Source organism: Halichoeres trimaculatus, unplaced genomic scaffold, assembly GCF_033239565.1.
Source record: "Halichoeres trimaculatus isolate MK-OKI-2021-1 unplaced genomic scaffold, fHalTri1.1 fHalTri1_scaffold_10, whole genome shotgun sequence".
Taxonomy (NCBI): Eukaryota; Metazoa; Chordata; class Actinopteri; order Labriformes; family Labridae; genus Halichoeres; species Halichoeres trimaculatus.
Genome location: NW_027437187.1, coordinates 7527921 through 7550658, shown reverse-complemented (window position 1 = coordinate 7550658; position 22738 = coordinate 7527921). Strand labels below are relative to the sequence as shown.

The following is a 22738-nucleotide window of genomic DNA, read 5'->3' as shown; positions in this document are numbered from 1 at the left end:
GTTTTTTACAATTGGGCCACAAGGGGGTGCACACAAACTGTTTTTGTGTAAACACTACAACTGCATCCAGTGTTGATAATTCATTATCTTGTCAGCACAGCCAAGTATTAACTCTTTTTAGTAAGTCCAGTTCCTTCTTAATTCAATCAATCCATCAGTCAATCTTTATTTAGATAACGCCAAAACATAACAAATGTTATCTCGAGACACTTTTTTTTACAAGCAAAAACTCAACATCAGGACAAGAAAAGGAGTGTAATCTCATCTTAACCCAACATGAGCACAGAGCTTTGCAGTATTTAGCAAGTTGCAATGGAGAGGAACAACTTCCCTTTGACGCCTGAAATACACCAGTTACGCCTGCAGTGCAACTTTATTGCGCTGCATGTCGACTGCGTTTGCCAACTTACACCGGCTGCATGTTCAGTCCGACAAGCAACATGACTGACAGTCTCAGACTGAGGAGTTCCTGCTCTTCCCTCTCCACTGATAAGTCTCTCTGTATTCATGTTGGGCTGTAAAACCTCAAACCTGGACTCCTTGTCTGGCTCCACTCATTATGCCAATAATGGGGTCAAGATAAATACAAACTGGTTTTGACACGGTCTGTTTCAGTTTGAAAGTCACTGGGTGTTTTAAGTAGTTTCTGGCCACGACTGCCTGTCTTGCACGATATTCCCTACGCTCAGAGACATGAGATGTCCTATTTTCTGAATGAGTTTAAAGTAGCACCTTGGTTTCTCACACAAAAAAAGTCCTGTTTACAGTTGTGCTGCACTAAAACAGCGTCATTATGACGTTTAATTCTTTTTGTTTGTTGTTGTTGTTTCACCCTTTTAAACACACAGGTATGTTATGTAGGTCATTAAGAACATATTTGTGTAATCACAGTTTCACCACATCCAGATATTATCATGATGGTGAGCCAGGTATCGCGTGTTGTATCATATCTTGAGGTGCATTGAGAGTCCAGTTTTGAAAGTTTTTAATGAAAGACATACACCTGACTTGGCAAGTTAGCACAAGCTAATTACTGGGTTATTTGACACATACCTGCTGAAGCAGAAAACAAACTCGCTTCTCTCTTCGTCCTGTGCTGCTCTCCAAGTGCCCAAAAAAGAGCAAAAGTAAAACCAAGCTTCACTCACATTTAGGAAAAAGCTTAGTCTGTTTGGTGTTTGGTTTCACTTTGGTTGTGTTTTTCTTTCTCCTTGCTACATCCACTATCGTAGATGCCATGGATAGCTTCCTCTACTTGCTGTGATCAACATGCAAAGTCACTTTAGCACTGTGTGCACTGTGATTGGCTAATGAAGACGTTTACTCTGCAGGAAACGTCCTGAAACAGCCAACACATCAACATACAGACAGAGGAGGGGGTCGAGGCGGACACAGACACTGACACACATGTATAGAGGGCTGTAGGAGATGACTGATCAGGATTTTTCTTGCATAAGTTGTTAAAATCCCGTTGCCTGTAAAGATTGTTTTTAGAAAGAATGTCAGTTTGGATGTGTTGAGCCACAGGAGACTTTTTCTCTTTGACCTAAATAAGAGGGGGTTCATGCTAGATGAATACATGTAAAGAATATTTGAAAGAGTTTGATTTCATCTAAATGCTTTGACTTGATGTTTGATATTCTCAAATGTTGTGAATTAGTTGATAAAATCTATCCACGTGTCTGCCCCTTCCTGTCGATTCCCTGGTGCAGATTCAGACACTCTCTCTTCAAAGCTGATCATCAAATGCTGGCTGGCAGAGATTTTAAAATAGACGGAGAGATGCCGAGTCAGCGGGGAGAGAGTTAATCTCCACTGTGGGGAAAAGGGGACAAAGTCAGTCAGAGAGAGACGGGGGACGGCTCAGAGTGGCGTTCAAAGTTGAGTCAGCAATCTGTGTGTTCTCTCAACAGGACGGGGGAGATAGATTGAGAGAGAAAAGGGGGATAGAGGGAGTGAAAAGGGAGAGAAATAATGTTGAAGAGGCAGAACAAAGGGCCAGGCTGCTAAATGACACCAGGGAGCGGAGAGGGTGTGTGTGAGTGTGTGTGTGAGTGTGTTTGTGTGTATTTGAGACAGTGTGTTCTGCAGCCAGCATGCTGGACACCGTATCACCATTGCAGTCCTGTGGATATGCACGTACGCAGGCGTCTATATTCATTTATATAGATACATATACAGTATATATCATCTCCTGAAGATATAGTTTGTGAGAGAACACTGTGAACTTGGAAACCGTCCAAGAGAAAGACGTGCAGAACAAAAATACATTCTAAATCACAAATCCTTTGGTCTTTTTGAGTCTGCAGGATTCACCTCACAAACTTGTTGTTTGTGAGATGTGACTGCAGAAATTGGACATGAGCATTTTAGAGCCTGATGGCAAAAACTGTAACCAAAGAAATTCTAAGTGTAGCTTTCATTTCTTCTTGATATGGACTAAGTTCCTCTGAGTCCTGTTCTTTTCATTTCCACATTGTTACAGAGAGAGAGTGGTGTGGGTGGAAGCAGTCTACATTGGATCAAGCTGTGTATCTTCCTCTGCCCACGTCTGAATCCAATCAGGCTGAAGTGTTTGATTTGCCCACAGACTCATGTTCATGCTGGTATACATTCTGTCTTTCTGCTGAGGCAAAATAAGGTGGCTCTCCTTGATGAAGTCCAGGCCTTTGATCCTGCAACACATTTGCATACTATGTCTCTGAATACTGACACTTTACTATCAGCTGAGACTCTGAGACCACCAGCCTGCCCTCTGTTTTCAGAATTGTCTTTTAGAGGTAGACTGATATATCAGCCGGCCGATATATCGGGCTGATATTTGGACATTTGTCTCTATCGGCCATCAGCCGTATTTTCTTTTAAAAAGCAGATTTTTGATCCGTTGTATAAAATGACGCAATTTTTGATCAGACACAAAAAAGATGAGCACCTCAAACTTGTGGAACCACTTGGATACATTACATACTTTTTAACAAATTATATAAATAAGTTTAAATTTCTTTTTTGACATTTTAAGAAGAGTGTGAATGTTTACTACTGCTTGTTACATTGTGTGTTTACTGAGACAAAATATTTCATTGTTTTGAAAGCTGAATAAATGTTCAGAGGACTGGACACGACTTGTTGTAATAGATTTCTTTTAGTTGCTCAGAAATTGCTGCGTTTCACAAAAATGTGATAAATATATATTTATTTAACAATCAGCCTGAATATCAAATTGGAAAAATCAGCTATGCATATCGGCATCGGCTGCCCAAATTTGGAAAGCATCGGCATCGGCCCCCAAAAAACCCATATCGGTCGACCTCTATTGTCTTTATACTTCCCTTAGAGATTTTTCTCCATATTGTCATAATAGCATCACGCAGTTGCTGCAGTTTTGTCAGCTGAACATCCATGATGAGAATCTCCCGTTCCACCACATCCCAAAGGTGCTCTATTGGATTGAGATCTGGGGACTGTGGAGGACATTTGAGTACAGTGAACTCATTGTCATGTTGAAGAAACCAGCAGCCTGAACCATTGATACAAGACAGGATGGATCCATGTTTTCATGTTGTTGATGCCAAATTCTGACCCTACCATCTGAATGTGGAGCAGAAATCCAGACTCATCAAACCAGACAACGTTTTTCCAATCTTCTATTGTCCAGTTTTGGTGTTGCTGTGTGAATTGTAGCCTCAGTTTCCTGTTCTTAGCTGACAGGAGGGTCACCTGGGGTGGTCTTCTGCTGCTGTAGCCCATCTGCCTCAAGGTTGGATGTGTTGTGTGTTCAGAGATGCTCTTCTGCAGACCTCGGTTGTAACCAGTGGTTATTTGAGTTACTGTTGTCTTTCTATCAGCTCCAACCAGTCAGTCCATTCTCCTCTGACCTCTGGCATCAACAAGGCATTTTGTCCACAGAACTGCTGCTCATTGGATATTTTCTCTATTTGGGACCATTCTCTGTAAACCCTAGAGATGGTTGTGGGTTAAAATCCCAGTAGATCAGTAGTTTGTCAGAAACTCAGACCAACAACCATGCCACGCTCAGAGTCCCTTAAATCACCTTTTTTCCCCATTCTGATGCTCAGTTTGAACTGCAGCAGTTCCTCTTTATCATGTCTACATGACTAAATGCTGCTATGTGGTTGGCTGGTTAGATATTTGAGTTAACGAGCTGCTACAGGTGTACCTTATTTAGTGTCCAGTGCTTCCTCTCGCTTGCTCTTACTCTAATTTGCTTCTTCAGTTTTATCAGACCGGTGGGCACGGACAGGAGTTTTAGCCTCTAATGGTCGTCAGTACAACACAGAGTCACATGGGGGCATAAGTGGAGTCGTAACCCTTGTTCCTGAGTATTGTTGTGGTCACATGTTCCCAGTGTGTATAATCTTACCTGCTTGGATAGAGAATTAAAATCTGTGTCATATGTTGGAGATGAGTCATGTCCTCTGTTAACCCTTCATAGCCGGCGGGAGCACTGGCAATCACATATTCATATTATGATGGGTAGAAGGTACATTTGAAACCAGATAAGATCAGTTGGCCGTTTTTTCTAGGGAGTTATATTTTTATGTTGTGCTTTCAAAATGTGTTTGCAGAAATCCAGCATGAAACATAACAATAAAGGCGTTACGATCCAGACCACAACTGTTCACATCTTCCTACAATAAATACGAGTAATTATGGTTTTCTACAGTTACATTTTTGAGAGATACAGTCCGTAGACTGTAGAATAAATATATGTAGTCTTCCTGTTGTCACCCGTCTGTTTCTGAAACGGCTTTTTGAGACAAATCGGCTATCACGGCCATATTGGAAGGGGCAAGGGCTTCCAGTACAACTATAGGGTGCCCATCAGTCATGTGACCTGAACTGTGCCTCTGATTGGGTAAGCTTGCAGTCTTAATATCCTCTAAACTGCCGAGTTGAAAAAAAAAAATAATCGAGCCCCGTACAGTGTGTGCCGATAGTAAAATTATGTATTCAGACAGGAGATGTTTTCTGAACCAGGCTCTAAATAGGTTAGTTACTGCTTTGAAAACAGTTTTTTTTTTTGGCTTGGTGTGTATATGACTTCAGGTTTTTACAGAGCCAGCCTCAAGTGGACACTAAAGAAGCAGCAGATTTTAGCACTTCTTTATTGTCTCAATTTTTGAGATGGAGGTTGCCGCTTGATTCAGCCATAACATTAAAAAAACAAAGTGTAAAATGTTCATTTTATATAGTTTATTCTATATTTAGCAATTTATTTAGTTAGTGTGGACATAAGTCAATACATTAACTAAAGTTTGGGATATAAAGCTTGTATTTTCGTATAAAAAACTTGGATATAAAAAAATGACGCCACAGCATATAAGAATGTAAAGATATGCTCAGGCTGACTTGGTTTGTTTGTCTGTTTCAACCAAGTGGTTCAGTTTGTTTTGACTTTGAACAGCACGCATTTTGTGGTGTTTCCTTGGACGAAAACCGGGACAGGTCTCCAAATTACTGTCCTGTGCTGTCCCACTTTTTGGTATCCTTCTGTTGGAGTGCCAGACATACTGATCAGTCCCCAGAAGGTGGAGCTAGAAACACTGCAGTCTGTTGATTGGTTGAAAGTGTCATCACTTCCTGTGTGACAGCGGTAATAAATACCAAACACACAACCTTACCACGTTTCCGACTTCTTGAGGATAACTTTTCTTTTGTCTAGAAAATGGCATCCTGAAATCACGGGCAACTGCTGTTGAAACAAAAAAGTTTCACCTTTTTCTTCTTTATGGGGTTTATGAGCTTGCTACACTGTGCCACACTTTAATGGCATCAAGCTATTACGTAGCTGATGCAGCTAACTGCATACAGCTTACACACCTCTTACCAAACTGTACTAATCCACACTGGACCCATTGGAGGAAAGGGGGCTTCTGACCCCTCTTTAAAACCAGCAGTCCACCCTGAACTCTGCTGTCCTCACACGAATGCCCCTCATCTTTAATTTGTTGATGCAGAGCTGAGGAGTTGACCCTTCATGCTGGGTTTCTCTGCACTCTCTGTGCTGTGGTTTTCTGTCCTTAGGGTGAACCAGTCTCTGAATCTGAAAAAGGAAGTCAGCTGGAGGACTGCAGCAAAAATAGAAAAACACACCAAAGTACGGCACATAACTGTACTGATGAGAGGAGGATGGTTCTTCTTTAACCACACAAAATGTGACGAAACAGCTCTTGAAGGATGTTTGCAGAGCCTGAGAAAAACAGCAACTCAATTGTTTGAAGAAACGTAAAATGCTGAAATGTCTCCACCAGTCGTCGACTGTGCCTATTTTTGTAAGAATGGACGTTAATCTGTGAGCGTGATTTTTTCATGATCACAGTTAACCTATTGAAAAATAAAAGAGATAACAGGAAGTGTGAGGTGCATCTGTGGTTTGGTTTGACAGAAACATAAACATGAATGTTGAGCCGCCTGATGTTGCTTCAAATGTGATCTTTGTTGTCTCCGTTGGCTGCAGAGTGTTATCCAGTGTTTCCATCGGCCTAATGTTGCTGTTAACATTTGGCCTCATTGTGTTGAGCCTGTGAACAGCAGTCGTGTTTTTGCTAAAGAGCTGGAACATATCAAGGACACCATGGAAAAAAAAAATCACAAATGAGACAAACTAGAGCAGTGATGCTGATGAGAGAGAAAGAGAGCATGCCTTCAGACTAAAGACAGACACCACAGCTGACCAATCATGTGCAAAGGAGGCAGCAGTCTCAGCCAATAACGTCCCCCCTGGCCCACACCCTGTTTGCCCGTGCAGTGTGAGGGAGGGGTGCCGAGGACGGGGGGAGGGCTACAGCGCTGAGCTTTAAGAGCCTGAGTGGGAACAGCAGCTAGTCAGACAAAGACTCTGCATCCGCTGCTGCAGCATCCACCACCCGGCTCTCCGTCACACGGCGAGTGATCACCAGGACCTAGTCCCGTCAAACAGGAGAGGTCTGGCTGCTCGTCTGCCTGTCTGCACACTCCTCTTCATCACAGCTGAGAGAACACTTCCTGTGGAGCCATGCCTGAGTGCTGGGACGGGGTGAGTGTGAGGAAAAATGTGACACACACCCCAATGTGAGCCAACATGCTCTGTAATTTGATGTGCTGGCAGCTTCTTTAAGGTGCATCCCTGTTTTAAAGCTGGTGATTCTGCAGCTGCTGGTTTATCTCATGATGTTGCATTTGCAGATTTGTTGTTATTTTTCTGCAGGAAAAAAATGTAATGAGGTCTTATTTTTTGTATTTACTATCAGGTTTAGTATTGTGTGCATCTTGAGTTGTGTTGCAAAGACTTTCCTGAATGGTTTGTCTCAGCTCTCTGAGCGAGGAGGAGAAAATGCAGCGTCAGTGTCATTTGATGGGTCATCCTTTGACTCTGGCCCACTGACACACTTAAGCTGGCCGACAGATGCAGTACAGTGCAGTGCAGTGTGCAGATGCTCATATATTTGCAGATCAACCCATAAATGTGTGCATGTGTGTGTGTGTGTGTGTGTGTGTGTGTGTGTGTGTGTGTGAGGAAATGTTAATCCCCCTGCAGTATCATCCATTTTGTCAACCTTGAAGCGGACAGGGAGTGTGTGTACAGAAGCTGAGAGAGCAGTGAGGAAAGGAAATGGACATTTGCTGCTGATATTGTCATCACTGCAGAGTGACAGAGCCAAGATTTTGTGCTTTCTTACATCCTCTGGTCAAAATTACTGACAAATAATCAAAGTCATCATGTCCCCACTGAGCTCCCAGAAAAGCAGCCCCTTTTCTGGAGGTCAGATTTGAGACTTTGCTTCCTCCTGAAGGTCATCCAGGTCTTGTTTTCTGTGCTGCTCTAACAGAGCATGGTGGCGACAGAGTGTTAACAAAGCCCCTGATGCAGTAACTGCCTCAAATTAGAAAGCTGATTACAGATAACACGGTTGTCGTTGCCCAAGTAATGGAGAGATAATCTGACTGGATTAACTCATAACTGCTGGTTGCATGACTCTCGGCTGCTAAAGGGGGATTACTCGGCATTTGGGCAGCAGCACAGCAAAGTCTATAAGAGCAGTTTGTTTCTGTTCTGAGAGCTGATAACTCTGTTTGCACGCTTCATGCTGAGCACAGAGCGACAGGTTGATGGAGAATCAGAGTCAACTCTTTCTGTGTGTGAAAACAAACGACAGTGATGGTGCAGCACCAGTTTGTTTGTTGGATTTATTGATGATCGACAGGAAAGTGTGTCGACGTGATCAATAACAGCTTCAGACCAGTGCATAACACGAAGCACACACACTGTGCTGTGCGCGTCTGTGTGTGTGTGTGTGTGTGTGTGTGTGTGTGTGTGTGTGTGTGTGTGTGTGTGTGTGTGTGTGTGTGTGTGCGTGCAGCAAACGGTAACACACAACTCATACCTCCATTTTGAGTTTGGCTCAGACTCGTGGATGCTGACAAAATGTGGGTCATGACAAAAGTGGTGGGATGAACGCTGAGCCAGGCGTTTGGAGCCTGTGTGTTGGTGCGTTGTACAGAAGATGATTCAGTTTAATGAAATATCTCAACAACACCAAAAAGAATGTGTTAGCGTGGAAACAAGGCAAGAAATGCGCTTCAAAAAAATACAGTGACTTGAGAAATAAACAAATATTTATCAAATGTTTCTGACGCCTACATCTGGGAGACTTGTTTACAAACCTGTCTCAGTCATTCAGTTTTCTTTACACGGGTTTGTTAGAGCCTGAGATGTAACAATGACCCAAAATATAACAACAAAAAAATGTAGAAATGATAACAAAAAAAGTAACAAAACCCAAAATGTAAAAGTTGATCCTGAATGTAACAAGATTTCAATCCAAAACATAACGCTTTGCCAAAAATATAGCGACTTGTTACATTTTGGGTTTTTATTACATTTTTAAATTACATTTCAGGTTGTTGTTGTTACAAATCAGGATCTAACAAGACTGAATCTCAATTCAATCTCAATTCAACAAGCTTTATTGGCATAACTGCACAATGACAATCTTTAAATAAAATAAAAATCACAATACAAAAAATACACAAGTGTAAAAGGAGAAACATTTTAAAAACAACATAAAAACACCAGTTAGATAAGAATAATGGTTGATAATTACATTACAGATCATACAAAAAATCAAAACAAAGTCATCGGCACATTAAAGATTAATATATAGCTTTTGCCTAATAACATAATTGCCTAAGTCATATTTTATAATCATTTCAATCACTATTTTGTGAGCCTCAAAACGTGATTGCCAAAGTCAAAGAAATTTATATAAAATAAGTAAGTTCACTACTGTAATAAAGATGATATAAAATTAAATTAAAAAATTTAATTAAAAGTTATAAAATTATAAATGTGTCTTTTCTTCTTTTTTGGAAAGTTTGAAATATGACTCAGGCAAAAATGCTATTAGGGTCATTTTCATTATATGTCATTGTTTGTAATCTCTGGATAATATTACATGTCTAATTAATCAAGTTGCAAAAATTTTCCATGGTGCTTTAATTTCTTGGACGATAGACTTCATATTGGAATGTTCCTGCCTTACCAGAAGACAGTGTTATCGTCCCATTGGACTAAAATTCAAACTTTTAAAGGAAAGTTTGAACTGATGGCTGTGTTTGTAAAACGTTCACAGTTTAAAGTCAATCGATAATTATAAAGACCAAAACAGTGAGATGCTTTTCTCACTGACTGCTTCCTTCTAATTTAATCTAAAAATTTAGTCTCAGTTTAGATTTTTTTTTAATTTAATTTACATGGGTTTCTTTGGAGAGCAGAGCTACCTTTAAAAACATAGACTAGGTCCTCGTTATAAGATAAACATACCTGTATAGTGGTTATAGAAAGGACTCCTGATGTAGACTTGTTGAGTGATTTAGTGATGTCATAATGAATCTACCTGTGCAGAGTGTTTATCCTCTTTTCTGTCTCAAAACCTCCTTTGTCTTCAGGACCAGATGCTTTTTTGACCTTGCACCAATTATCAGAGAGCACGACGTGTTCAGGTGTGTAAATGATCACCTGTCAGCAGAGACTGAGCTCGTAGTGTGATTACAGACCTCTCTCTGTTAAAGAAGCAGAGTTTAATGTGGAACATGCCTGCTCTGATGGACTGAAGTGAGAAAAACCACAATGAATGATGCATCTCACACAGATCAGCATTAAACACGACTGTAAACCATTGCAGCTCTGCATCAGAGAGTGTTTTTTTCATCTGTTTTTCCACGTGTTAACCCTGGGAGGAGGACTCAGTCACATGTGTTCTCACAGAAACATTTGACGGTGTGTGTGAGTCAACAGGTTAGTGAAGTGTGTATTTGTGTGTTAAACAGGAACATGATGTTGAGACTCCATATGGGATGCTGCATGTGGTGATCCGTGGGGCTCCCAAAGGAAACAAGCCAGCTATCCTCACCTATCACGATGTGGGACTGAACCGTGAGTATTCATGGAGCGTGTGAGTGTGTGTGTGAACAGATCAGGCAAGGTGTTTCTGCACCTCTCGTAAGTGATAATTGGCCTTTGTTTTACTGAGTCCTCCTTGTCTGCATAAAAAAACATCCTTTTTGAGAGCAGTATGACAGAGGTTCCAAACTTTCCAGACCACGACCCTAAAAGTAGAGTTGTGGGGGACTGTGACACCTGCTGTGTGAATATAATTTTAGACCAAACTAAAAACAAACAGAAATGTAAAAAACAACAAAAAAAGGCCTATGGTATCTAATTTAGCTGATCTGTAAAAAAACATGGTCACATGTTGCTGTTTCCTAACTCAATCTGCCTCTGATGAACTCATCATTGTCCTGGTGAAGTCACCTGGGAGGGTTATTCAACAAAGAAATGTAGAAAAAAATAAATTTAACTCTTTTTTTTTTTGTTTATATTTTTACATTTTTGATTATTGATTTTTTTTTAAGTTTTTGGCATTTTTTCCACTTTGGGAACCACTGCAGGAGACAGTCCATAACCTCAGTATAATAAAAACAAGTGATCTAAATTGCAATAAACTCACTGTGTATAAAAAGTTGGTGTGCAACCTATTTTAAAGCTCCTTTTGTAACTTTGAGTTCGGGTTGGTTACAGCGCCCTCTTTGGCAAAAATGATGTACATCCTCTCACAGTGCTGCTTTTGTTCAGTACGAACCAATAAGTTTTAGCTTACAAACAAAATGCTTTAGGATTTGAGGTTTTTGTGTGACATTTTTTCATGGACCAACAGACCAGACACAAAGGAATTCTTGTGTAGGGCTCTCAGAGTCAAAGATTTAGGAAAACTTAAATTAAGAAAACAAAAACACTAAAGGTTACAAGGGAGGTAATAAGTACAGCAACAGTGGTGATATGAACACAAGAGGTGGTGATATAAACCATAATTTCAATTTAAATACAAAACAGGGGGTAATGTTCAGACTTGTAACTGTTTAATTGTATGGCTCAAACACATCACTCATTTTGAATATTTGCTATGGTGGCCAGTAGGTGTCAGATGATTTGCCAAAGCCAGGACACAAAGTTTAGTCAGTGGAAGTTAAAAGAGGTCAACTTCAGATGTTTTCTGACCAACACAGAAAAGATGTGAAAGTAAGTCAATCAATGTTTTATTTTTTAACTTCAGCTGTAATAAATAGAGGTTTAATGCTAAGGTAATGGCATGACTGATTCTTAAAGCCAAATATTAGATGACACATAACAAGTACCGATTATAGACATATAAGAACCACAAAGGAGACCACTAAGTGGGACCCCTAACAAGCTACATGTATCACAGCTTAAGTTAAAAAATAAAACTGTTATACTTTCACAACTTTTTGTGTCTGTTTGAATAAACATCCATTAGAAAACCACTTAAGTTGACCTCTTTTAACTAGGGATGCACGATGTATCAGTTCAATATCAGTATCAGCTGATGTTGGTCATTTTTTTAACATTTCAACATCGGCAGATTTGTGAAAGTGAGCCAATATTTACTCATTAGCTGCCAGCCAATTTCAGAGCATTTTGATCTTTCAAGACCCAAATAATTTTGTTTTCTATCACTATGTTAACACCGACTCTACCTACGAAGAGTTGACTATCTTCTTTTATGTCTCTCTTCCTGCTTTTGATCCAAAAACAGCCAAAATATACCTGCTGCGACACATCCTCTCAGATTTTTTCTTTTACCAATATTGATATTGGTAAATATCAGTTATCAGCCATAACAGCAATATCAATATCGGATATCGGTGTCGACCAACATTTTCATATTGCTGCATCCCTTCTTTTAACTCCTCTTGTGTTGTGGCTTTTGCAAATACCTTAAGCACACCATGATTTGCTTTTAAAAAAACTAAAAATGGTGTTTCTTCAGCATGCTCTCAATCAGCTGATAAGGAACTGAAAATCATGCTGTCAAAGCTCTTGCTGACATGTTTTGATCACAAAAGGTTGATATCAGTCGACTTGATAACCTAAAAATTCTCACTGTGAAAGTAAAACTGTTCATGATAAACACTGTGTTGGGACATTTTTAGGGAAGAATCAACAACAACAAAAATGTTTTCACTCTGCTTTAAGTGGTTCCTCTTTAAAACAGAATAAATGAAGAATCATTTCTGAACGGCTCAATTTTATCGCTTCAATGAAGCGACAACACTCCTACACATTTTTTGTTTCTGGTGAAATCAAGTTATATCTCTTAATCATTTAAGCTCTTTTTGAAACACAACGAACCTCCAAGCTTTAAAGTGTCGTCTGTTATGATGTTTGAGCAGCACACCTTGTGTACAGCAGGATGATAAAATAAACATGTGAAGGTGAGAGGAGGGATGCAGACGTACAGAGAAGAAAACACAGGAAGAGGAGGAGGAAGGCTCTGAGCGGGAGTTTGTTCCACTGTGTGATCCATGTTGACAAAAATAGAAATGGGAAGAGATGAGGAGGCAAATGATGGCTGAGTGTGTGAGGCATCGATGAAATGTAGGTCAGAAAAACATCCCCATCCTGCGGCGGGCGGCGGGGCGGGGCCGTCAGCACTGCAGCGCTGCGTGATGGGTGGAGGTGGGATAGGGATGGGGGGAGTGGGGGGTGGAGGATAGCGTGTCATAAACCAGAGATGATCCGTCCTGCTCTGCGGACTACAGATATCTGCTGTTTGTTGTTCACCTACTGCCTCTGTTTCCATCAGGGTCACACAAAGACACAAACCTGCTTCAGAAAAAAAAAAAACACAATGAGACGTCAAAAAATGAAGATTACAGAAACAAACAGAGACAACAGCTGTCTTTATGTACGTGTTTATGTGTTATAAGGTGGACATGAGGGCCTGATGCTGCAGCAGAGTCCATTAGTATTCATAGTCTGTCTCTGAATCACTGCACTGTGGCGCACAGTCATTGAGGATGGAAAGGAGAGCAAAGGATGAAAACAAGCGCATGGGAAAAGGGGAAATGAGGGGGAGCTTAGCTTTCTATTTTCATGTCTCCAAAATCAGCAGATTGCTCAGCTCTGTGCCAGGGCCTTGATTAATTATACGGGGATGAAGAGGGGGAGCAAGAGAAAACGGAGAATGACAGAGATAAGGCGAGGAAGCTCATCAAAGAGCAGGTTCAACAAAGAGGAGAGATGCTGAAGAGCCAGAGAGGCTCAAACAGAGACAGAAAGTAAGACAGGGAGAAAGTAGGTCACAAAGTCAGTGGGAGTGCAGACCGCGAGGGCCAAGCGATGATTCAGCGTGTACCCATGAACCGAGCGAGCGTCTCACCTCTGTCCTCGTACAGCGCCTGTGTTTACATAAACTGGCAGCATGCAGAGCTCTGATTCTAGCCTCACCTCTCCTGACTCTCAACACTTTCATCTCTAACCCAGTTGTCATGCTAATTGGCCCCGTTTAATTAAGTCATCCGCCGCCCGAGGAGGGAACAATGTTGCTGCGTGGTTTCACAGAGCGTGACACACATGAGCTGAAAGTAGGACAACTGCAGAGCTCGGTGGGAGGAGGGCCAGAGCAGATCTGACATTTATTATACATGGAGCTATTTCAGAAAGCAGTGTTCCAACTTTTCAGCTTTAAACCCAGACAGGAAGCTGAGGATCACTGAGACACCTTCAAAACGGATCGAAACACTGGTTAATATCACCTCCACACTGTCCCAACCTGTGATCCTAATTCAGAGACTGACTTGAAACCACTTGGATCCAGGAGCGATCATCAAAGTAGCTGACGCATCACGTTAGATCAGTGCTCTTATTTAAAGACCTGGACCAAAGGTAGAGCTTGGGTCTGTGTCCAGGGACGTCCCTACATCCAAAAACTGCTGAGTTATTGTGCTTCGTCATCTGATTTCCCCATTCAAATGCAAGTGAATGAGCTTTGATGAAGTATTTCTGAGAAGCAGCCTTTGACGTCTCCTCTTTGGCACTGGATCAAGGGTCCAGATGGTCACCTTTAAGGTCCTCTGTGAGCGTGCAGCATGCTTGATGTGAACACTTCTCCATCTCTTCCTCCCGTCCTGCAGACAAGCTGTGCTTCAACTCTTTCTTCAACAATGAGGACATGCAGGAGATCACCAAACACTTTGTGGTGTGCCACGTGGATGCCCCAGGACAGCAGATTGGAGCCTCACAGATGCCACAGGGGTAATAAGACACAAAAAACAAATTTACCAAGAGGCAGTCACCATATACCGTCTCTGATGAACAGATAAACAGGATCACATTCAGTTTACTTTAGAGTAGTTTGGAGCAAAGATTAATATTTAGGTCAGTGTTTTGGTTTTTTTTTGTTTGGAGAGGGGGCATTTTGTCTTTGTTAATAAAACAGAAAATGCTGAGGATGGTGAGGATGGTGAGCATGATGACGTGCAGATAAGGGCTGAAGCCCTGAGGCCAGACAGAAACATCTGTGACAAACACTGTAGCCTCACTGCAGATGTATCAGGAAGATATCTGAGTGTGTCCTGGTTAATGTGAAGACACTTTTATCTACGCTGTCATGTGACTTGTGTCCTCTCTGTCCACAGGTACCAGTACCCCACCATGGACCAGCTGGCCGGGATGCTGCCCACTGTAGTGCAGCACTTTGGGTTGGTGTTTCCTGTCTTTCAGATCCACATAGATCCACAGAGCAGCCAGGACACAGTGTCCTAGTTCCACTTAGGAGCTGGCAGAGACTCCACGTCCCTCTCTCTGTCCGCCCCCTTGTGTTTTAAACCAGCCCGTTCTTCAAACTGCTTCAGAGTGAACGTGGGACGTTCAGTTTCTGACCAAAAAGTTCAAAATAAAAAAAAAGCTTTCATGCTCAAACTAAAACAGCTCAAGACAAACAAACAACAGAAAATGTTCAGTTTTATCATTGTCTCAAACATTTCAGAGCACACTGACTCTAACCCAGGGAGGTTTCTGAGAACACAATATTGTGTGTGCTCTCATAAGATGTAACTAACATGAAATGTGGTTTGTAGCCATCACAGACATGGTTACACTGTTGGATATAATAATGAATGACAATAATGATAATAATATAAAATGATGAAAAAGTAAAAAAAAAATCAGTTCCATTAAAACTGATTATGATACAATAAACTAAAGCTTAGTATAATAAAATCAAAAAGAATAAACCTAATTTGAATAAAATAATAAAGAGTGACATGAAATTTAACAGTATAAGATACAACAAACTAAAACTTAACAAAATAAAAAAAATAAACTTGAATTTAACACAAATAAATAAAAAAGAATAAACTTAAATTTAACAAAATAAAATCAAAAAGAAGCTTGGCAGACTAAAAAACAATAAACTTAAACTCAACAAAATAAAAAAATGAACTTAAATTTTACAAAAAATAAAAAAAATAAACTCAAATTTAACAAAAAATTAAATAAACTTTAATTTAACAAAATATAATTGAAAAAAATAACTTTAATTCAACAAAATAAAAAAACAGAAACTTGACTTAATAAAATAGAATAAACTAAAATTTAAACAAAATAAAAGATAAGATAAATTAGAACAATGCACATTTAAGATAAAATCAAATAAAATTAGAAAAATACATTTTCAACAAAGTGGAATCTAATACAATATAATGTAAGGCAATGTTATGGAATAGAATGTCATATAATAGAATTTCATAGAATAGAATAAAATAAAATAGAACGGAATAAAATAAAAACACAAATTTATTTTTGTTTGTTTGTTTTTGTTGGGGGGCGGCTGGGCTGGGTGCTCATTTTAAAAAAAGCTAAGGACATGAATCACGTTTAAAATTTTTATGGCCAAAGTTTTATGAAAAACTATTAATATCTTAACAATGGAAACTCACTGGCAGATTTTATTTTATTTTTGGTCTTTTAACAAAAATAAGTAATATATGTTTCTTGTCATACGAATTTGGCTCTTAATAAGTCTAAAAGAAAAGATTTTACTGTCAATCAGACATAAAACTGATTTGCTTCCTGTCTTTTTTTTTCAGTGCGTTAGAAACCAAAGATGAGATCTCAAATACTTCACTCAAAAGAAACACACATTTTAATCTTAAAGCTGGAGTTAAAATGATTCTGTAGGACTATAAAGCCACAACGCTCTGTCAGACTTGTTTTGTTTGTTTCTCTCAGTCTAACCTTTACCTCATCTCTACCTTAATACAGCTTCAAGAGCATCGTGGGGATTGGAGTTGGAGCTGGGGCTTACATCTTGGCCAAGTTTGCTGTGAGTCACACGCTGGTTCTCCTGACATGACGTGCACTGTACACAGACCTGATCAGCGTGAGCCTGAATGGAGGAAACACTCACTGATCATTAAAAATCATGTGTTTCTCTCCTCAGCTGATCTTCCCTGACCTGGTGGAAGGCTTGGTCCTGCTCAACATCGACCCAAACGGCAAAGGATGGATTGACTGGGCTGCCACCAAGGTACCAAAGCTGTGTTCATGTTCACTTATCAATCACAGCCTGATGTTTCACATGTTGACAACCTTTCATGTTTTCTCCTCAGCTGTCAGGTCTGACCAGTGCCCTGCCGGATACTGTGCTGCCACACCTTTTCAGCCAGGTATGTGGATGGTTACTGTTAAAACTCTGCTCTGATGAATCAACTTTATTTTTTGTATCTTTAACTGTTGTTCTGACTCAGTTTGTGTGTGTTTCCTGCAGGAGGAGCTGATGAACAACACGGAGCTGGTGCAGAGCTACAGGCAGCAGATCAACAACACCATCAACCAGTTCAACCTGCAGCTTTTCTGGAACATGTACAACAGGTGAAGAGAAGAAACTCCACTAACACCCTAAAAATAAAGAAAGGGCTTCATCTTAACCTTTGTTGTTCCTCTTGCAGTCGGAGGGACCTGGAGATGAATCGCAGCGGGACTGTACTGAATGCAAAGACCCTGAAGTGAGTTTGGATAAACACAAAATAATACTCTGCAGTTGCTCTGATCCTTGATTAAGTTAAACTCGACTTAAATTAAAGCAAGAGTCTTATAAAGAACCTTCTCTGTATCCCCACAGGTGTCCAGTGATGCTGGTTGTCGGGGACAACGCTCCTGCTGAGGAAGGAGTAGTAAGTCCTTCATGTTACTCCTCTTTCTTCACCTCAACATGAACTTTCTCCAAACACATACCCGAGCCTGGAAGAAACTCTCTGACTCCATGCCCCTGTTCTTTCCTTCTTCACTGATTTGTACTTGGCATGAAAACCCAGTTCCAGTCCGTTCTTATTCAACAAAGCAGAAACGGGTCAGCTAGCAGAGTAACCCTGCTGCACCCCGGGGACTCTGTGTGTGTCTGTTCTCTCTCTGCGTCCATCTGTGTGCGCAATGTTAGTCTCTGATACTATAGGAATGTGTGTGTGGTGTGTGTGCGCACTGGCTCTCCAGGGGCCAGATGGCCTCACTCTTTCTCTGAGGTTTCCTAGTTTGAAGTGGCCTAGATATTTATGCTTCTGCACCAGTTAATCTGCTAATGTTAAAACTGGAATCAAATCTCTCCTCTGTTGGGTGGAGGGATTGGATGGAGGTGCACAGAGGGCGGGCGGATGGGGCGGATGGGGCGGGTGGGGTGAGCGCTTGTTATAAAACACCTTGGAGAGACAGAAGGATGGAGGGATAGCGAGTGACAGAGAAATGACAGAGTGTGAGGAAGCAGGAGGAAAACAAGAGTTGTTTGACTGGATGTGACAGATGGAGGTCAGATGAATATTTCATAACCGCTTGTATGACCAGTTGTGTCTGCTGTGTTTTGACACATTCCTTCACACTCACACACACACACACACTTCACACAGAGTGAGCAGAGAAAAAAATGTTGAGAGATGCAAAAATGTTTTGACTCACATTTACATCCCCTTCCGCTCATTTGCAAATGTTTTGACGTTAATGTTCGACCTAAATGTTCTTTTCACTTGCGACAGTTTTACGATGTTTGACAGCGTACACGCAGATGAAGCTTGTTTGTACAACCTTTCAAACAAATGTTCTCCAGGAGGAAAAGGTTAATGTATTTCTGTTATGTATTCATACTTTCAACATTTGGACAGTGGAGTTTGTAATTTGGCATTCTGCTCAGGGATTAAAGATTAACACAGCAGGAAGCTGCAGAGAGCAAAAACATGTTGTGTGTTTGTGTGTCCAAAAGTGAGAGCGGACATGCATCCATTCACATCTGTGTAATGTGTGTGTGTGTGTGTGTGTGTGTGTGTGTGTGTGTGTGTGTGTGTGTGTGTGTGTGTGTGTGTGTGTGTGTGTGTGTGTGTGTGTGTGTGTGTGTGCACTGCGGCTCTCAGCCTGCTGGAGTGACTCATCTCTGCAGCACACTGCAGTATCTGGGTCACTAACACACACTCACACACAGACTAATATAGTCTCCACTGATAATCTGAAGATACAGCGCAGGACACCAAGAATATTTGTATTCATGTATTACATATATTTTATTTTGATTTTGCATATTTAATTCAACACTTATTTTTTTTATTTTTTTAGGTGGAGTGCAACTCAAAACTGGACCCCACCAATACTACCTTCTTAAAGGTAACTCATGTCCCTTTCCCTGCACCGACATTAGACAACAACAACAACAACAACAAATAAAAACACACACTCAAATTAGCAAGCATCCAGCAGCTTAGTGCAGTCCTGTGACACTTACATCAGGCTCTCAGGAATGATTCACATTCGTGTTGGTAAACATGAAAGAGTTAAAGGGGCTGTGAATACTTTTTAAGTGAACTCGAAAAAGAGTCTCTCTTCCAGGTATATGCCTGATCGTAATCCACAATTTAGAATGAAAAAAAAAAAAAAAAAAACTATATGGGCCAATGAAGGTTATTCCTAAATGCCACTTTTTAGTTTCCCAATCAGGTTGGAGAGGACCAGATTGATATATGGCACGTCTAATTCTCTATGACAACACCACGCTAACTGACCAAGTTTAGCGGTGAGAAGAGAGATCTGTGTTTTTCTCTGCTGAAAAAGACAGAAGAGCAGCTGAAGAGAAGCTGAACCATAGAGTGATAGGGCCCAAGGTAAAGGCTAAAAGAAGAGCTAAAAGCTAAAACACGAGCTAAAGGCTAACACATGGGCTAAACTGTTTGTGCTAATGCTTATTCCAACCCACAGTCAGCAGTTATTCTGCAGTGGTCTGTTCAAACTTTAGAGTCTATCAATAAAATGAAGAGTGAGGTTATGTTAGCTCTGATTGGTAGATGACTGGCAGGACATAACCAGGATTCACTAATGTTACACATCACAGCCATGTCTTAGAGCACCAGACTGACAGTGATGCTAAACTACACCACAGACTTACAAAGTTTGCTTGTTGACACATTTCAAACAACAGAGCTATGTAACTGTTGGTGAATACCTTACCTCGTTGCGTTGTATCTGGTTAAAAGTTGTTTTGAACAAAGAAAAGTAGAGTCAAAAAGGAGATCTAATCTATTTCTTAAACACAAACACACCTTTTTGAGACTCAAATCTTCACCACAGTGTGCATGAGACTCCAGGCCAAAAGGTGGAGCTGCAGAAATAATACAGATCCTCCTCATGGTTTCTTTAAGAGCTAAAATGCAATAAGTGATTTTCAACTACAGGAACTTTCCCCAAGAACTAGGGTTTTTTGAGTAAATATGTGCTTTTTAACTGAAGGAACTCAGGTCTGAATTTAGTTCTGGGGTTGTTAAAGTGTTAGCTGTTCCAGTTCTTCAGGAACTTTGGGAACGGGGCCTGCAGCTGAATCTTTCTGAATGGTGGAGCAGCCACAGTGTTTTTATTTCCCCCTCTAGTCATCCACAATAAAATGACCCCCAGCTGTGAAGGACTTGGTTTAGTACCTCCTAAACAAGGGTCTTATTTGAGCCTGGTAGTGTGAATGTGTCTCTGTCAGCCCCTGGTGTTCCAGTTTAAAGAGTGACCCTGTAAACTGGAGACCTTCATCTGAACATGTCAGTGGATATCCAGGTTACAACAGCTGTTCAAACTCAGAAGAAGTCCTCAGAAATGAATACTAGTTTAGTTGACATGTCTATGTATAATTATGTTCTCATTAGTTGGATATTTAATGATGATCTCAGTCTGTTTGAGCATGAGACACCAGTCCATGCTTAGGCTAAGGTCATCGTCACACTTTAAACCCTAGCCTTTAGTCTTGCCCCTGTCTCAGCCACGAGCTATTTACCTGCAGTGCAACAAAGTGCCTTTGTGGTGTTATCTTTGCTGAATAGCTTCAGTAGTTGTCTCACTGCCCTCTACTGGTCTGTCAGTGTGTTGCAATCACTTTTATGTTTTTCTCCACACATCACTGACCTGATTTGCATAATCTCAAAGGGGTTTCAAGCCTTCAGAGATTACACAAATGCCCTTGGAAACACAGACGATGATGGGCCATGGGGACCATTTAGTTCCTGGAAGACTCCAAGAACTAAATGTTTCCTGTAACTTCTGGTCAAACCTTTGATGTCCCATGGGGATTGAGTCCCATCACCAGGTGTTAGCTTGACTCACCAGTCTCCCCAGGCCGGCAGCTCAACAGTCCCTTCATGCTTATCACACATGGTCTCCTTTCTTCTCCCTGGTTAATGTTGCTCCTCTTCTCCTGGCAGATGGCGGACTCTGGTGGACTCCCTCAGCTCACACAGGTAACCTTCCTGATTAGAAGCCTGCCATGCAATGCCATACAAAATCCTGAAGGCATCATTTTCAGACTGTGATGTTTTGTCTTGTAGCCCGGCAAGCTGACTGAAGCCTTCAAGTACTTCCTGCAGGGAATGGGCTACAGTGAGTACATGTAGAGACAGACCTCATCATACATGTCGGTTTCTGTGTCTCCCAGGGAGTCATGAATAACTCAAAGTGAATCAAACAGAAGTATTGCTGTGGTGTTACCTGTGATGTGTGTGCTGCAGAGGGACATGAGTTGTGTTAATCTTGCCCTCTGTCTCCCCTGCCCCGTTCTCTCAGTCGCTTATGTGAAGGATCGGAGGTTGAGTGGAGGGCCAGGTACTTCCTCCTCCCCGTTCACCTCTGACCTCTTATTGCTGCCCCGTTTGATGACATTGGCATTTTGAAAATTGATTTCCATCCCTTGGTTTATTTTTCCAACAATATTTTTGGCTGTTATGAAATTTTTACTTTGGCTGTCATTTCTAGTTTTTATTTTGAGAAGGACATTTAACTCCATCAAAGTTTTTTTTTGATTGAAAAATAATTTTTCCAAACATGGAAAAATATATTGTTACTTTTCCTCCCCCCATTCCTTTACCATTGCATCTCTAATACTGCTCTCTGCATGGCCTTGGGTAAGCACCGAGCTTTCTGAAGCGAACCCCTCTTTAAAAACAAAATGCAGCTTTTAAAAGGAGAATGTCCAACAGACGATCGAACCTACATCAACAAATTATCCTCGGGGGAATATCACTGAGTTCTCTTTTCTTCATAAACCTTAGAGACTCATAGACTTTTAGTCTTTTCACACATAAGCACCACATTCTCACAGGAGTTTGTTTCCTGACTAGACTGAGAATCTACAATAAAGAAGGACAGGTCAAAGACAGTCGTGCACAGGCGTTAAAGCACTGTTTATCATTTGCTGTAAGTTCACAGGATGACCCACTCTCTTCATTTTAGAGCATGACGCTGGGCAGCCACCCTGAGGTCCAGCTGATGGTTATTCAACAGTTCGATTGTTAATAGTAGTTACAAACTACCTCACAAAAAAACAAGTTACACACTGATCGTATGATATTATGACTTTGTCCTTGTTTTCCTAACAGTTTTAAATGCAGCTCTAATCCTCTGTCATAGTTAAGCTCCCCAAACTGTAACGTAAAATGATAGAAAGTGTTCCTGTTCTGTGGTTTGCAAACATATATATTAAGTTACAGGGGTGGGAAAAAAAAAAAATCTTGAGATTTTTTTGTATGACAATATCAAAATTGGGATTCTTTGTAAAAAAAAAAAAAAAAAAAAAAAAAAAAGAAAGGAAAAAAGAAAGAAAGAAAGAAAGAAAGAAAGAAAGAAAGAAAGAAAGAAAGAAAGAAAGAAAGAAAGAAAAGTTTCCACATCTCTCCAGCAGAAGGTGAAATGTTTTTGTCTAACTCACATGATGTTCATTTTATGGGAAAATATGGTTCCTGATATAGTTAACTTTTTCACATGGTCTGATGTTAAAAAAGCGAACTAAAGATCGCAAAAATTGCAAAAACCAAAGAGTCACAATTTAAATCTGTTATAGAATCAAATCTCAAGAATACCATGTTGTGCCAGCCC

The 22738-nt window shown here is 40.6% G+C and overlaps 2 protein-coding genes across 10 annotated transcripts in view; both read left to right on the top strand.

Moving 5' to 3' along the window:
• LOC141796179 (NACHT, LRR and PYD domains-containing protein 12-like) overlaps positions 1–22738 on the top strand; it is a 600880-nt gene that overhangs the window by 93791 nt on the left and 484351 nt on the right. The gene's annotated exons all lie outside the window — the stretch shown is intronic.
• Positions 1–22738, top strand: part of ndrg4 (NDRG family member 4) — a 73782-nt gene that overhangs the window by 48983 nt on the left and 2061 nt on the right. For 6 of the 9 annotated variants that reach the window (XM_074676928.1, XM_074676926.1, XM_074676930.1 and 3 more), the window contains 13 exons: positions 10330–10435; positions 14494–14614; positions 14998–15060; positions 16625–16685; positions 16803–16889; positions 16972–17028; positions 17130–17233; positions 17311–17367; positions 17484–17535; positions 18956–19003; positions 21073–21108; positions 21196–21247; positions 21431–21469. In XM_074676928.1, the coding sequence (XP_074533029.1) occupies positions 10330–10435; positions 14494–14614; positions 14998–15060; positions 16625–16685; positions 16803–16889; positions 16972–17028; positions 17130–17233; positions 17311–17367; positions 17484–17535; positions 18956–19003; positions 21073–21108; positions 21196–21247; positions 21431–21469 (883 nt within the window). Of the gene's footprint in view, positions 1–6827; positions 7037–10329; positions 10436–14493; positions 14615–14997; positions 15061–16624; positions 16686–16802; positions 16890–16971; positions 17029–17129; positions 17234–17310; positions 17368–17483; positions 17536–18955; positions 19004–21072; positions 21109–21195; positions 21248–21430; positions 21470–22738 lie in introns of those variants that run through there. The other 3 variants (XM_074676931.1, XM_074676932.1, XM_074676925.1) reach the window with 3 other exon arrangements.